This window comes from Rattus norvegicus, chromosome 7 (genome assembly GCF_036323735.1).
Source record: "Rattus norvegicus strain BN/NHsdMcwi chromosome 7, GRCr8, whole genome shotgun sequence".
Classification (NCBI taxonomy): domain Eukaryota; kingdom Metazoa; phylum Chordata; class Mammalia; order Rodentia; family Muridae; genus Rattus; species Rattus norvegicus.
The window spans coordinates 124,519,949-124,537,999 of NC_086025.1; the positions used below are offsets into that span (position 1 = coordinate 124,519,949).

Consider the following 18,051-nt stretch of genomic DNA (forward strand, 5'->3'; position numbering starts at 1 on the left):
TCAATTGTATCATTAAAACGTGGCCTTTCGGTTCTGGTTCCTTTCTGTCAGCCCAGTCTCCTTCTAAGTCCAGTCATACAGCAGTACAGTATCAGAATGTCCATGCTGGTGTTGTCAGCACTGTGCTACTCAATCCCTTAGCGGGCAAACACATCTGTTGTCTTTAATCTTGCGCGAACATTTTGTGTTGCCCTGTATTCTGATTCCCGTGGGTTTGGATGTAGGGATGGAAAAGAGGATAATGTCAAACTGCTCTCCCCTTGGAAGAAACTATCACGTTGTCTTCCCAGCATACTGTGTTCCATAGCGGCAATGCTTACAGCTTACGGCTCCGCCCCGTCCTCAGCAATAGTGTGTCTGCGAATGTTGCACTTCTTGTGAATGGAATTCATTACATTCTGGTTGTTTTCCCTTACTGGGAATCAATGCTGGACATCTGCTTATGTGCTCCATGGTGGCTTGTTTTGTTTGTTTTGTTTTGCTGCTTTGTTTTCCACAGGATTCCAAATCCTTTGCCCACCTTTTTATACTGGATCCTTAGTCTAAACACCATTTCTTTGGCATTCATTAACTCGTTCAGACACAAGAGGCTTGCTTATCAGATAAAACTGGCAAATACTATCCTTCTGTTGGCAAGTCTTTCATATTTTCTAATATTCTTTGGCGTAAAAAATTGTAACCTTTGTTAGAGACCCATGGTGGATCTTTTGATTTTGGTGTTATATAGCCGTGAAATCATCATCAAATCCACTGTCTTAGACACTGTTCTCCTCTCTAAAGATTTCTATAGTCCTAGCTCCTACCTACAGTTAATTTTGAATATAATATTAGAAGACAGATTCATTTTTACATGGTCTATTAATTTTTCAGTTCTGCGATAAACACCACAGTCAAAGGCAACTTCGGGGAGCAAAGGGTTCGTTTCATCTTATAGGATTCTGTCCATCCTGAAGGAAAGTCAGGGCCGGGATCTGGGGGTGAAATCTGAAGCAGAAGCTATGAATGAGTGCTGCTTACTGGCCTGCTCCCCAGAACTTGCTCAGCCTGCATTCTTATGCAACCCAGGATTACCACCCCAGGGGGAGTATCACCCACAATGGTCTGGGTCCACTCCCATCAATCAATCTGCTGGAGATAATTTCTCAATTGGGAGTCCCTCTTCCAAGATGACTGAGTATTAAGTAATGTTGACAGAAGCAAGGAAGCAAATACACAAAACCTCACCGGCATTTGGTTGCCCTTGAGCAATTTGTCAGAAATCGTTCTTTATCCTCAGAAGAGTTTGCCATCCTAGTTCAAAAGCCATTGACCAGGGGCTTTGAAGTTCCTTCCTGAATTCTTGTTTGTATCTGATTAATCCATAAGAGCTCCTCTAATGTCAAGACCGCACAGTTTTTATTCTGTATCTTTGAACATCTTTTCATGTAGTAAGAAGTATTAATTTTCCAACTCTGCTTCTTGTCTTTTTAAGGTTGTTCTAGCTATTCTGAATCCTATACAGTTAAAAGATGTATGTCCTCATTAAGGACCTGGGTCATTAAATCTTGAGATATAAAGACTGTTATTTTGATAATGATTTTTGCTGAACTGATAGATCCTTTGGGAAGTACTGCTCTCCTAACAAGTGTATATCAATACATGAACATACGGGTTTCTTACCCCACCCTCAAGTCTTCTTTAATTTCTTGCAGTAATGTTTTCTTTGCAGTATAAAAATCATGTGGTAAGTATATAAGAAATACTCAAGTTAATAAAAAAAAAGAATGAAGAAAAAAAAAGAAAAAAAATCATGTGGTTCTCTATCATTGAAATCTGATATTCAGAGAGAAGCCAGTGATGCCTAAATCTTCATTTTAAGTACATTACCAAATAAAATCATTTTAAAATAAAAATAATCCATAAAGTATGTTTTATGTACAACACTGCAGTGCAGATATGAGCTGGTCCACTCTTTGAGAATGCAGTGTGGCCAAGCAGTGACTCCTAACTATCAGTTCAATTATCCAGAAATTCAATTATCCAGATCCTTTTGTACAATGCTACCTTGCAGGTTCTCCTGGGGCTACACATAAATTAGGCCATACTTACATGTATTCAGAGCCACATAATTGTGCCATGGGCACAGCAGGAAAGAGGGCAGAGGACACACCCACAAGTAAGTATCAGACTATGGGCTTGTAAGAGAAAGAAAATCAGTAGCATCCCCAAGTTAAATTTAAAAAGGTATCTGAACCAATGGATACATTTAATGACTGGCTGATTAAAAGCAGGGGTGAGCTATAGTCTAGGCCAAATCTGGTCAGATATTTTGAAATTTATATAAATAATAAGACACTAACAGGTACAAAATAAGGATTATGGGCCACTGGATAATCAATATCCATCCTTTCATATACTTTCTATACTAATTTTTCTGCTGCAACAGGCAAGAAAAGCAGCTACCTATGACACAGGTCATATGGCCACAAAGCCGAGTACTTGCTCCTGTAAGAAACGTCTGTCAACTCCTAGAATAAAGCGTCAGAGTCACAGGCTGCCAATGGAGAGTGGACCTGGCCTATCATGTCATAGTACAACTAAATCATGAGCATGAAATTGTGAAACACAGCTCTTCCAACTTGCACACTTAACTACTTTTGGGTACCACAATAATAATAATAGAATTATCCATAATAAAAGAATCATCTGCTGGTCTAAGTAGAAAGAAATAGGCACATCTATTTCATCCACAAAGAATATTACGCATGTAGGCAGCACCAATTGAGCTCTTTGAGTTATTAAAACCAAGAATATGACGATAGGGGGTGTTGGGAAGGTTCTGGGAGAGATAGGGTGGACACAATCAAGATACACTGTTATAAATATATAAAATGTAAGAAATGGTCAAATTAATAAAATTTAAGGGAAATGTTGTAAAAGTAAACTTGGCAAAGTTGAAATATTGTGGAATGGTATGCAAAGTGTTGAGCACACAGGAAGCTACTACAACAACGTCACTATTCTGGTTTAACATGAACTTATAGTCATTACAGTCATGGCGTTTCTTGTGTAGAGTCCATGGCTGTGAACCATCTCATGATTTGAGCTTTTTTACTCCCAGTCTCAGATCTACCCTGCACACTTCCCTCTCCAAGAGAGCCAAGAAGCAATCCATTTTTCCTAGCAAAACCAACTTGGGAAATCAAGAACACACTGTGAGAAAATTTTACTAATAAGCTCACAAGAGATGTCTCAAAGTGAGTGTGGGAGGATGTACCCTGCGAGTTGGCTTGCAAACTCTGAAGGCCACGAAGGAAGCTAGAGGGAGAGGAAGACTCCAGGAGTAAAAGGAAGACACTGGTGTCTGTAATTCTGGAGACCTAACCCTAGTAATAGAAAAGAGAGAGAGAGGAAACAGATGGCAGGAGAAGCAACTGAACCCAGTCATACTCAACAGACCTGGAAGAGGACTGCCTTTTGTGAGCAATGTTTGCTTGAGCCATTTGGGATCCTTCCTTGTAGGAAAGGACACCCTGAAGGAATCTAGTGTGTTCTAAGCTCCTCGACCCATTGCATTTCTTCCATGTAGCAACAGAAGTAGGCTATGGGGGGAAGGGAGGGAACGGGAGTGGGGCTCAGACACATCTCTAATTTCTCAACATAACATGGGGGATGATCTCTAATTTTTAGGCCTTTTTTTTTAAATGAGAATTGTAGACAGAGACAAAAAATGCGTGCTGGCATTTGCAGAGATAGGCAATTATTAAACAGAAATGGTTATTACCTGATTAACACTAGAACCTCTCGTGAATACTGAATGTGAAGCAGGACTACAAAAGATCTGACTTAAGCACAGTTTAGTTTGCAATGTGTGAGGGTACCTGCCTGTAACTGCTCTACGGTGGCTGAGGTGGGACATTACAAGTTTGAGATGAGTTTGAGCTATGCAGCAACCATTTGAGCTACCTCGAAACAAAGATGATGATGATGGTGGTGGTGGTGGTGGTGGTGGTGGTGGTGGTGGTGGTGGTGGTGGTGATGGTAACAACATGTTTCTTTGAAAGTTCCTGCTGTTCATCATACCACTGAAAAAAAACAGTGATTACATTCAGTTCTCTAAAATAAAGAGGTTTGTGGGTATTGCATCTAAGAGATGTGCAGTGGAAGCCATTTTCAGAAAAGCATTTTGAAAACAGTCTCTCCAGAAATTGATTGTTTTTCATCTTCTTAAACCTAACTTTCTCATCATCTGGGTAAGTACTCATTTTTAAACACTTCAAGGAATACAGGTACCAATGAGTGAATAAAGGGAAGCAGGAAGCTGTGGTGAACCTCCCAAAGGGATGGGGATGGAGGATGCTACTCCTGTAGATCATGAGCTCAGAGGCCTTGGGAAGTGTAATCAGAGAGAGTGAGAAATGTGCTAACATTTGAAGTCCTGGGTCCAAAATACAAACTGAATTTAAAACATGAAGGAATGAATGAATTCACTTTTGTTCTTTACTTTCTCTTTCCCATTCATTGTTCTTCATTTCTCTTTCATTCTTTCTTTCATTGTTTTTTTTTTGAGAAACATTTGATAATAGCAGACACTAAAAAAGAGCTGGACTTCCTCACATAGCACAGAAGAACTCGATTCTGACAGAGGCCTGGTGGTAGTGGAAAAAGTTTAATGTTGCTTATGGTGCTCTCTAACCTGTACACACTAGATAATCTTTAAAGGTCACAGCAATTTAAGTCATCTTGAGAGAAGATATATATATATATATATATATATATATATATATATATATATACATATATATATAATGTTACATATTATATATCATATATAATATACCACATATCACATGTCATATATTATATATATTAGATAAACAATAGATATATAATTTATAAAGTAGACTATTAGCTGCACTGAATGGATTTAAGGTAACCTATAAGGAAATTACTGAAGCAGAACTCTTTTGAAAGCTCTGCCCTCTGGGGTTCACCTCTTCTTTGGTTTGAATGCAGACAATTTAAAAACAGTGTGGGCATCACAACGAATTGGCGGGTGGATGGGAGTTGACGCTGAGCTGTTTTAGCATGGATTTTCTTCTTATGAGATTTAGATTTATAGACTAGTAGCAAGAAAATAAAAATATATAGCTGGCCTTTAGGAGTTACCTATTCACACCCTGAAACACCCCGGGTTTCAATAGAAATGGACAGTGGTGGCCAGAAAGCCTCCAGCAACCAGAAAAGTTTCATTCAACCAGTATGCAGATGGAAAATCTCTGCTGCTCTTCATCCTACATAACAGGGGAGTCAGTGACATTTTGATGTGAAATTAAGAACTATTCTCATCTTTATAAGGTGTTAAAAGCCCTTTGGGGTTTAGAAAATCAATGTACTGCTTATTTAAAGCAGCACTGAATGGAATAGCTTAAGTCAGTCATCGTATCTGAGCAAGCCAATTTGCTACAACTCCACACCCTGCCCAGTGTCCTTCAGTGACAGAGGGCAGTGGCCTTCTGTTTATGAATGGCCTTCTGTGTCAGTGCATGCTCTGCCACAGTGGGGTCATATAACAGCCAACAGCTTTGACAGTTCAGGGAATTCCACAACGGTCTTTAGAATTTTAGATACAGACCTGTCATCACTACCAATATGCAGAAAGTCATGGGTCATCTTCCGAACAAGCTGTCAACATTTATTTCAATTTCATGTAATGTATGCAACCTACGACTGTTTTGCAGGGGCAGACTGTCCTCTTAGGGCAGCAGATGACAACAGCAAGGAGCCTTTCACTGCAAGGTCACCACTCAGGATTGGATTTCTAAAGAAGCCACAGGGATATTTCTATCAAGCTACGGTATTGGCCCTCCCTGCAAATACCTCTCTGCAAGATATGATTTGCACAAGTGGCCATGCACAACATCAATTCACTGAAAAAGAAAATGACTTACAGGAAGACTTATGACCTAACTGCAAAATTACTGGTGAAAAGGAAAAAGGGGGGGGGGGGAGGTTGAGGCAGCCATCTGTTTCTGACATGATAATCATGACCCCAAAGAGCTAGAGAGAAGTCAAAATGAACTCATGGGGAGATGCTGGATAATGCCCCTTAGCTCCACACTCTTACTTTCTAAGTTCTTTAAACTCCCCTCACCAGAAAGCAAAACAGAGAGGCAATGTTTGACCGTATCAGTGAGTTCTCAAACTTTATTGATAAAGTCAAAATCTTGTTGGACTGAATATTCTGAGAGTAAGATGGACACAATATCACCTGATTGCCTGCAACGGGGATTAGATGAGCCTGTATGATATTTCAACCTGGAAGAGTGTCTCTGAAGGGCTCCTTCCCAGGTACACTGATATCAAGGTTTTGGCTCAGTGCTAAAGCGTTTAGCTACCCTGTGTGGGGAGGCCCTGAGTTCCATCTCCAGCAGTGCAAACAAACAAACAAATGCCAAGGCATACTCATTAAATATATAAAATAAACATATTAAGCTAAAATATTTATTACATTAATATTTTAGTTTTGAAATACAAGGTGAATTTTCTGGCTTGTGTTCTATTAAATATATTTACTTTGAAAGTATCTAGGATCTAGGTGAGCAGCGTAATCTTGGTTGGGAAAAAAAGTTTACGTATTTATTTTACTATGGGGGCCTTATTTTACATACTGAAGATTGAACCGGTGTCACAAGTGATTCCAATGATCACTATCCCGTGCGTGAAGGCCTGGCCTATCCGTCCAGCACTGAAGCTGTTCTGATGACCACCTTGCTCCACACCCATGGCCATTCCTGGCTTCCTACGTGTCCCTCACAATGTGTAGACTCCTGTAGGGAAGGAAACCTTTTCCATTCCATCCGTCATCCCACCACTGGTCCCACCTTGGTACCCACTATCTCAGTCTCTGGACATGTCAGTGGAGAGGCAGGCTTTCCTGTGAGAGCTTCTGTGAGCACCAGCAGCTCCTGCAGGAGAGCTCAGAGATGACAGTGGTCACAGAACGGCACTGGATGCCTCTGGGTTCCTTTCCCCACCTCCCAGGGATAGGTGTTTTCTTCTCAGGAGAAAGACAGGGAGACGCAATTCAGAAAGACATCTGAGCCCATCAGACAAGGGGACAGACAGCGTTAGCACTCAAGAGTCTTCCATAAACTGCCTTCCAGGTTGCCAAGATGATTCAGCAGGTGAAGGCACTTGCCACCAAGTTTGGCCACTTGGGCGCCACCCCCGCCCTTCACACACACACACACACACACACACACACCATGGAACATACATACTCACATACATGTATACACTAAATACATCCCTCTCCCTCTCTCCTTACCCCCGCCCTCCTTCTCTCTCTCTCTCTCTCTCTCTCTCTCTCTCTCTCTCTCTCTCACACACACACACACACACACAAAGTATGGAACATACATACTCACCTACATGCACACATCAAACACACACATTCATACATAAATGAATGTGATTGTTAAGAGGATTGCCCTCCAAGGAATCCTATCTCTTGCTGGATGCTTGGGTTTTCCTTGCTGTGGGAGAAAGGTATTAGCTTGTAAACTAGAGCCCCAGAGACACCCCACTCATGGCTAGTGAGAAGGTCACGGTCTATTTCCAATACCCCATGAACACATTTGTCCAAACCAGAGACTGCAACTCCTCGATTCACGTCTGGGATGCACAGACAGGTCTCTAAGCACAGAAAGCTGATTAAAAAGTATGATTGGAATTTAGAAAAATAAATTTGAAACCTCACATAGAAAGTTATATTGCAGAGTGAAATCTTTTGTTAACTTCTAAAGTCATGTAGGCAAATTCAGATAGATTCTGAGCTTAGCATAGCTGCCCGTTTCAAAACAGTATTTAGGCCCTCCATGCCTACCTCTCTGTAACTTCAAAGCTAACTGAACCCTGCCAATCACTACTTGAAACAACTGACTTGGTCTCTCTGAAGCTCCTATGCCAGTTGTGTATTTAACTCATGACTTGGTACACATTTGTGCAATGAAATAAACTGGGTGGGGGCAGGGAAGCTTAAGCAAAAATGACGAGGTAATTCCTGACAGTTGATTTGTATTCAGATTTGCTGTAGACCTGAACCTTAAAAAAAACATTGGCTAAACATTTAAATTTAAGCAAGAGGATATATGTCACACAGTACAAATCCAGAGATGGCTTGATCACATTGCTGCCAAAGTTTGGAAGATTCAAACCGGAAACAAGCCTCAAGTATATTATAGTATTTAAGAAAAATTTCCAACCATGTATACATCTTAAGCAACAAGAGGGAATAGAAAATTTCTCTGTTCACTCCCCCAGATGATGTCTTCCTTGGTTCCAGTGATAAAAACAAAAGCACCTATCAATAACTCCAACCACAGGGGCCTCCAGCTTCTTTAGAGTCTAGTCGGTTAGAAATTCTCAGCAGTTACGAACCCCAATTAATTTCTCTGTCAAGGACATATATTTGTAGGCAATCAAAATGAAGCCATGCACAAGTTGGGCAGTGGGGGTGCACACCTACATTCCCACTACCCAAGAGGTAATGTGCAGGAAGATCAAGAGTTCCGTGTCAGCGTAAAGGTCATCCTTAGCAACAAATGACTTCCAGGCCATGTCGAGCTATGCAAAGCCATGAATTAAAACAAAGACAAAAATCAAAACAGGACCATATTTAAAAAGTAAAAGATTTGTGCTTAATAGTTTATAGTGAAAATGCAACAATCTTGTCTGTAGACAAGTCTCTCTCAGCTAATCAATATATAAATTCCACACAGCATTTCATGCAATAGCGCCAAGAACTGAGTTTTCCACTCTAATCACACATAATTAGAACGTAGGTTTCAAGAGGACTCATCATTACCAAAGAAACAGATATTTCATTTAAGGCACTACCGGGAGAATTCAGACCGGAGAAAAAAGAAGTTATTTGCAATTTAAATAGATATTTTAAAATCGTGCTTTTTAAAGTGAACATAACGTTGAACACAGTCTAAGGACATAATTTTGTGGAGGCGCAAGTCTCCTTGTTTTGCACCAAGGTGTTTCTTTAGAGACACCAGCATTGCCAGACATGCGATAGACGTTTTGCCAAGTGTTCAAAAACAAGTAGTTGGCTCTCTGGTTTGACCAAGGAGGTTGTAGCAGTAGATAACTGTGTTTCACACAAATACAGTGACAAGTCCCAGCACACTCATCCCGCTGCCAGGGCACACTGGATGCTGTAGAAAAAAGTAGCTTTCAGTTCTATTGAAACCGGCAGCAAAGGGGGCTGAAGACGGCCAACGCTGTGTTTGACAAAGAAACACCTTCAGACGGATGTCTGTCGTTGTCTCAGGAAAGAAAAAAAATAACACGTGTCCCCATATGAACTTCCAGTTAGAACAGAATGAAATAAAAACGGACACATTTTAAATGCAAATTTGCAAACAGTGAGCTGATCGAGAGCGATAACCGTTACTGCGGGGAAAATGTATCTCAATCGCCTATTGTAATAAATTTAAATATCTTTCCTTTTGTTAGGTTGCATCCTAAGGCCGTGTTCAGTAACACTGAATTCCTGAACACGGCTGCGGCGTCCTTCTCCATCTCCCGCAGCGCCAAGTACACATACCTGCGCTGGCTTCCTTCTCCTCCTCCTCGATGCTGTTCCTGATGCTGTCATACTCCTCGTCAATGGTCTGATTCCCACGCATCTGGGACAAAATTCGGCGGGCCTTCTGAGTCTGTCCTTTCTGTATCAGCCACCGAGGACTTTCGGGCAAAAAGAGGAATCCGAGGAATTGTATAACGGCTGGAATGGCCGCAAGTCCCAACATGTACCTGCAAAAAGAAATGCCATGACACTGTGAGATTGTTCCGAGAGCCCTGAGTATGTATTCACGGCGGAGTCTACCATCACCGAGCATGCACTCCTTGAACACAGGATCTAAATACACGGAGCATGCACTTCCCAGAGTGCACGCTACTCACGAGAGTGTTCACTGAGTGTGCACACCGCCCGGAGTCTAACAGCACACACCAGTGTCTGAGTCTGTCCTCATCGCAGAACGCCAAATAACTGAGTTCACACTAACTCGCCAGAATATGTAAACACCGAGTGTGCACTCCCCAGAGTCTAGCAGCACCGAGGACACACAACGGAGTCTTACAGCACTGATGTCACACTCACCACAGATCCTAATACTGCTAGTGCATTCTCCTTTACCACGGAGTCAAAAGCACATAATGTCTACTCCTCGGGGTCTGCCATACCTGAGTATACACTCGCCATAGTCTGAAAACACCAAGTGTGCACTCCTCAGATTCTCACAGTGCTGTGTACACACCACACAGTCTGCATGCACAGACATTCACCATACAGTCTGAAATCACTCTCCCCAGTGCCTACAGAACTGAGTGCACACACCCCACAGAGCCCCAGGGCACTGAGGACATATTCATCACACAGTCTAACAGCAACGACCACACACATACTTCCCAGGGTCTAAAAATCACTGGCTGAGCTCTCCCTAGAACTTAGCAAGACTGAATACACACTCACCACAGAGCCAACAGCATGGAGCTGATGTGTGTGTGTGGATCACAGCAATATCGGAGAGCAAATTAATCAGATTTTATTCACTAGAAAAGTTATCTTTATGCTGTACTGAAATTGGAACTGAGAAAGGTCTAATACTTATTTCTTTCATACGAATTATAATTTCACAATGCCATAATGATTATTTCCACATTCTGAACAAATCGTACCAAGCTCTCCATATCCAACATGTCTGACACTAACACACACAACAGAGCTGTGGTTTGCAATACCTTTGTGTTGTCTCCTATTGATACAAAGTTCATGCATGTGTTCCAGGGCAGGTGAATATGGGGCTTCTGTGGTCTTGTTAAGTGTCTCAAAAGCACACACGCTAAAGGCTTAAGTTCCAGCTCCTGTTGCTAAGGGGAGAGGGCAAAACCTCTATGAAGTGGTTGCTAGTGGGAGGAAGTTTGGTGACCGGGCATTCTCTGAAAGACAATATTAGGACCCCAGATCTTTCTGCTTGCCTTTGGCTTCCTAGCACACACTATGTGATCGATTCCCTTCACACTGAATGCTATCGTGACATCCTTCCTGCCTTAACTCAAAAACCTTTAGTCAAAATAATCCTTTCCTCCTGAAGAGAAGGATAACTCAGCCATGCTGTTCTCACGGAAGCAGAGACTAACCCGGGACTAAGAATTAACTGATCCAAGATACACTGCTTAGGATACTAAGTGCCTGCCATGGCTTCTTTGGTGTTCTGTTAGCAGATATTTTTTGCTTTCTTGTCTGAAATACTGTCTTGCTATAAGTAGCTTACGTTAACCTGTAATATGTAGTCCCCCTCTGTCTCTCTGACAAGAGCTAGGATTTCAGAGATGTGCCATCATGGCTCGCAACAAGTTATTTATTATTAACAAGTTATTTCGGTTCTCTGACTAACTAGTTTTTTTTAAAGCAATTTCCTGTTTCATTTTGCCACAAAACAAAAGGTTCACCATGATTAAGCAGCAATGGCTCATAGCAGAGAAGACAGAGGCAGAAACAAATAATTGTAAACAAGTGACTACCCTAATTTGATATGCTTTGCAAAGCTAGCCTATCTTTTTCTCTTTCCTTTTATTGTGTATTTTCTTTATTTACATTTCAAATGTTATCCCCTTTCAGGGTTTCCCCTCTGGAAAACCCCATCCTCTTTTCCCTCCCCCTGCTTCTATGAGGGTGCTCCCCCATCCACCCACTGCCTTCCACCTCCCCACGCTGACATTCCCCTACACTGGGGCATTGAGTCTCGAAAGGGCCTCTCCTCCCATTGATGCCCGACAAGGCCATCCTCTGCTACATGTGCAGCTGGAGCCTGGGAGCTCTGGTTGGTTGATATTGTTGTTCTTCCTGTGGGATTGCAAACCCCTTCATCTCCTTCAGTCCTTTCTTTAACTCCTCCATTGGAAACCCGTTCTCAGTCCAATGGTTGGCTGCAAGCATCCGCCTAGGTATTTATGTGTCAGGCTCTGACAAAGCCTCGCAGGGGATAGCTATATCAGACTCCTGTTAGCACACACTTCTTAGCATCCGCAGTAGTGTCTGGGTTTGGTGACTGTATGTGGGATGGATTCCCAGGTAGGGAGCAGAGACTGAAGGGAAGGCCAGCTAGCCTATCTTTTAAGATATGCTAAATCTAGAGAAAAGCAATGTACAGGCTCCTGGAGACAGATCTCGTGACATAAGGCAACGGCTTTCTCAGCAACTGTGTTTTCATTCCAAAAACTAAAGAGGAAAAAAATATAATTATGATTTGGATATTAAAATACCACTTCCTATAAATTGCACAGCAAACCTATAGGAAGAATCAGCAAAAGTGAGATTCGGAGAGCGAACAAAGTATTTATGAACAAGAGATGGAACAGATGATTGAGGCTTCACTCCCTATGTTGTATGATTCGACCAACACTTAATCCCTCAGTGCGGCTCACACAGGACACATTGTTCCTTCACAATTTGAGCGAGCTTCTCAACCTCCGTGTCTCTGTATCTTCTTTTTGACTCCCACTCACTACCAGAGCACCTGGTGAAGCATCTTGCATGTAGCTGGCATCTAGTAAATATTTTATGACCGGAAAGGACAACAGCCACGCTCTGAAGCCTTCTGTGTTATCACATAGATAGTAACTATGTTTAGACTCACTTAGCGGTATTTCAGGTAAATACCTTATATTACCCGTTAACTGTAATGGATTAGGAACGAGATTCACCCCGTAGATGAAAACGTTCACGTTTCATTTTCTGTCTCTCTGGAATGATTAAAGAGGTGCGCAAATAAATATAGAAACAACATCATTTTCAGACCCTGAAATGTACATATATTTCTTTGTACTTTGCTACTTGATACTAAAACGCAGAGCATAGTATTTTTTTTTGAAATTAAAAGAAACAGAAGAAGAAAGAGAGCAAAAAGGGGAAATGCAAACTTAACAGGAACCCAGGCATGTGTGGGCTCTGGAAGCCAGAATGCTTTAGACCCTGAGCGCTTTGCAATGATACAACTCAAGACCCTAGGTCTAAGACTCCCAAGCCTTCACAGCAGTAGAAGAGAGATCAGAACCCTCAGCCAATCTTTCTCTTTGCAAAGATGAGTCCAGAAAACTATAAATACCATATGCACTCATACTGGACACTCTCTGTTTTTATTAATCATTTTATTTGTTTACATTTCAAATGATATCCCCCTTCCCAGTTACCCCTCCACAACGTCTCATCCCATTCACCCTCTCCCTCCTCCCCTCTGCCTCTAGGAGGGTGCTCCCCCACCCATTCACCCACTCCCACATCATTGCTCTCATATCCCCCTAAGCTGAGGCATCGAGCCTCCACAGGACTAAGGGCCTCCCCTCCCACTGATGCCAGGCAATGCCATCCTCTGCTACATAGGCAGCTGGAGCCATGGCTCCCTCCATGTATATTCTTTAGTTGGTGTTTTAGTCCCTGGGAACTCTGAGGGGTGAGGTTAACTGAAATCATTTTTCCTATGGGGTTGCAATCTCCTTATGTTTCTTCAATCCTTCCTCTAACCTTTCCATTGGCATCCCCAGGCTCAGTCCAATGGTTGGCTCAGAGTATCTGCATCTGTATTGGTAAGGTGCTCATAGAACCTCTCAGGGGACAGCCATACCAGGCTCTGTCAGCAAGCACTTCTGGGCATCAGCAGTAGCGTGGGGTTTGGTGTCTGCAGATGGGATGGATATCTAGGTGGGGCAGTCTCTGGGTGGCCTTCCCTTCAGTCTCTGCTCCACCTTTTGTTCCTGTCTCTCCTTTGGACAGTAACATTTCTGAGTAAAAAAGTTTTAGATGGGTGGGCGACCCCATCCCTCAACTCAGGGCCGTGCCTATGTACAGGAGGTGGTCTCTGCAGGTTTTATCTCCCGCTCACTGCACATTTTGGCTAAAGTCATCCTCGTTGGGTTCTGGGATCATCTCTCTTCCCTGACATCTGGGACTTTCTAGTGGCTACCCCCAGTTCCCCATCGCCCCTGCATCACGACTGATAAAATACATTCTGACAGATGAAAATGCATAACTTGGTAGAAACGCACAGATGGGTAATAAATAGAAAAGGCAGATTGGGTCCTACGTCACACTGTGGTTCAGTGTCCCCCTGAACCGTGTACCTAAACCTTGCTCAGCAGCTGGTTGTACGAGTGATGAAACCTTCCATAGGCAAGGACGTTCTGGAGGCTGAAGGACCTTATTCCCTTCCATGGGCAAGTCCTAGAGGCATGTCCTCATCAGGGCTGCGTCCTATCCGTATGCTTCTCCAACGCCATGAGGTCAGCATCTGTCACTGCCATGTGCCACTACACAGTTCCCACCATCACTTTGTGTCCCATTCAAAAGCAAAAGGCCAGGTGATGGTGACCTGAGACCTCCCAAACCATTTCTCCTTTTAAGTTAACTGTCTCAACCACAACTGAGGACTGATTAAAACAGTTCAGGTCCAGGTATGCTGACCACAAGATCCACTGCTCAAGTTACTTATCTATGCTGTATCTACTCCTTAGCACTCCTGGAAACAGGATGTGAGGAGCGGGTCCTCGTTCACTCAGCAGAGAGGAGACTCCACCTCATTATTTCACCTCCTTGGGATGCCTGATCTTGTGAACAATTCCATACAGATTTCCTGTATCTGTATTTCCACCCCCGTCTCCAGAAGGCAGAACTATCCAGTATCACTCTCTGGGAGAAAATTCTCCTTTTTGAAGAGCTGTATACTGGTGAAGTGGGAAAGACTGTTGTTATGCTGGTAAAAAAAAAAAAAAAATTCAACCTAAGATACAGAAGCAGAACATCACAAGCTTAGCTAAACTGTCAGAGGATGTCAGTCTTCCAAACCCATAGAAATCAGGAACCTGATGGATGACGAGCAGTCCTGTGATAAACTGAGGTAGGGGGCCCTAGGGACCAGGAGACCTCGCTATTATAAGCTAAAGAAAGGGTTCTGAATCCTGTATTCACATGTGAGTCTCCCAGAGGGTGGTTTAAATACACCAGTGTCTGAGCCCCAACTTTCCCCAGGGGTTGTGATTAATTGGTCTGGGCTCTGAGCCCAAAGAATTCTATTTCATTAAGAGCTCTCCGGGTGGTGCTAATGTGCAGTTGAGGCCAAGAACCACAGATCTAAACATTTAAAACTCCCTGTGGAAGAAATGAACAACCAAACAAACATGCAAACTCCCAAGGAAAAGCCACTTGTCTTTTGAAGGTAAAACGATGCAACAGGCTAGGAAGGGGAAAACGAGCTGAGTCTAGGGGAAAAAATGGGAGAACTGAGAAGTTCTGAAACTCTTCAAAATACCTATGATGTCTTGCATCATAGCAAGACATCTTCTAAGACACACCAACCTTGACATGAACACCCTCACAGCTCATAGTACACCTGTCCCTACAACCTGTCCACGGAAACCAAAGAATAAAGCAGACCCTCCAGGATGTGCAATCCTTTCAGATGCTGTCAGCCAAGGACAGCTAACCCTTGTTGCTCAGGGTAAATTTACTTCTCAACTCTCTAAGAACTGATTTGCTGAGAATCCCAAATCCTTCACTGCTGGGCCTCTGGATGCCCCACAGTGGCTCAGCTTGACTCCAGAAGCTACAGCCATGGTTACTACAGGCTCTTCACAGGGCATTGCTTGAAAGGCTTCACACTGCTTCTACCTGTGCACCTTCAGGATCTTCTGACAGGAAGCAGTTTAAGGCCCAGAGCTCTGCAGTCTGCAGTTACCACCCTTCTGCAAACTAGACTGCGGGCTAATTAGCACAATACTTGGTCCTTGTCATTCCCAAGCACGTGGGAATCTGAGTGTACAACTGGTTCACAGAACACTTACAACAGCTGTTAAAAGCTAACAAAGGACAGCAGCTATGCGCCAAGCACTGTTCAAAAACCTCCAAGACACAGGACACCGACTGACCATCTTCACAACAACCCTAGGACATGGTTCACATTATCAATCTCACATTATAGATTAAGAAAGGCATACTTAGGAAGGAGTAAATGAAAAAAGTGATATCCAGCCAGTCTGGCCCCCATACATATTTACTATGAGCCAAGCTATGATAAATATTCACTAATTACCTAGTCATTGACTTTACCAAACTCATTAAAAGTTGCACCAATTCAACTTAACTTCGTGGGTAAAAATTTCTGAGCTTCTTTTGTGAAAGTGGGACTTACTCAGATCTATGCACCTAAAGCCAGACAGGAAAAACAGAAAGTAGAGAGTGGCTGCAGGTCTGACTTAGCCTCAGCGGAGTGTGAGTCCGTCTCAGCCTTTGGGCTGGATAACTGGAAGCCAGTAGGAGCCAAACAGCCGGTGAGAAACAGTATCACGCTATTCTCACAATGCCTACCTTGATGAAGCCAGACTCTCCTGATGCTACTACCATAGCACGACCCAGAACACCATTAAAACGAATTTTCGTCACTTTAAGACAGGGTCTCAATCCATAGCCTAAGCAAGCCTCGAATTTCCCACTTTGGCCTCCAGAATTGTTTCTCTTTAAATCACATAGGAAATAACAGAAATTAACATCAGATACTTTAAAAAAAATATCATTGGGAGCAAAAGAATGTTGCACGTGACAGACACGACAGGCCAGAAATTGTTTTGACCTTGCAACCTGAGCCCGACGAACGTCTTCCCCAGCCTTAACCCTTTAGAAGAAACTGAACCCAGAGCTCACAGTCTGCGTTCAAATCTAACTCTCCTCTTCCTCTCTTACCTCTCAACCCCTCGAATGATGTGGAAAGAATGGAACTCCATGGTTCTATGTATGCAGTTTGAACTGTACGTCAAGCTGATAAGGAAAACCATCATAGCTAAAAAAGAAAAATAGCCTTCATTGTAACATATATTTAAATTGATTTGCATGAAAACGTTTTTATAGCTTTTGAAGGACTCCCTTCTACTAAAAAAGGGGATCATAGCTCACTTGAAGAAACCAAAGCCACGTGGCCCATTACCCTACTGACCTTGAAAGCAGGCAGGTTCAGTTCAAGCAACAGCTCCATGTGTTTCCCAAACTCATTTTGTCAAAACTCTTTACTGGGGCACTAAAAAGTGTGACACTGAGGCAAGACTGCACCCAAAGAAGGCTGGAGCACACAAAAACGAAATTCATTTCAACAAAAGTTTCTGTTACGAATGATTCAGCACCTAAGGAAATACTGTCTTAGGTTTCCACAGGTAGGAGCCCAGAGGCCGCTATGGCTTTGGTAGAAGGGGCCTGGCTATATCTGAAGTCAGTAGTAGAATTTGGAGTTGTCTGCTTAGTATTGCATTGTATGGAAGATAAGAGCGTGACGGGGTTATACAAGATGGCTCGTACCATGTTTCTCAAAAGCCCCCGAGGTCAGGCAGTTTGTAGCAAGCTTGATTTTATACAAGGAGTCTCCTAGAAGCCACTGAATGAAGCAGAGAAGGTACAGCTTGCATTGCAGTAGAGCCCTGGGCAATTGGAGATACTAGAACAAGAGCTATTCATAGAAGAAAGCCACAGGCAGAATCTAGATAACCCAAGAGAGTGGTCACAGGCCCCAGAGGTTAAGTTACTGAAGGCAACTGGAACCCAGAAGGTCTAGTACACATCCTAGATATCAACATGGTGCTACATGGCTAGACATTTACCCTGTAGATTTTGTCATTCCTAGGTCCCAACACTTCCCCTTCCGCCCTTTTAGAATGGGCAGCTTTATGTGTATCATTGTATGTTAGAAATATGTAACTGTCTTTTTGTGTTTTTGATTGTAGTTTTTTTGTTCATTTGTTTTAAAACATGGGGCATAAAGCCAGATTCTCTAAAACTTAAACCACATAAACCATATTATGTTTTGAACAATCCTGGGACTCTGACATTATAGGGACCTATACAGTTGGACAGAATGTATTTGCACATTTTGAGACAGCAGTGGGCCTACGGAAGCCGAAGGCAGAATGTGACAGTTTGAAGATGAAGTCCAGGTGTTTGAACCCTTAGTCCCGATTGGG

General features: G+C 42.7%; 1 protein-coding gene across 1 annotated transcript in view; it reads right to left on the bottom strand.

Moving 5' to 3' along the window:
* The window catches only part of Slc2a13 (solute carrier family 2 member 13), a 327,266-nt gene that overhangs the window by 241,068 nt on the left and 68,147 nt on the right, over window positions 1–18,051 (bottom strand). Inside the window, exon 3 of the mRNA NM_133611.2 lies at window positions 9,599–9,807. Within this exon, the coding sequence (NP_598295.2) occupies window positions 9,599–9,807 (209 nt within the window). The remainder of the gene's footprint in view (window positions 1–9,598; window positions 9,808–18,051) is intronic.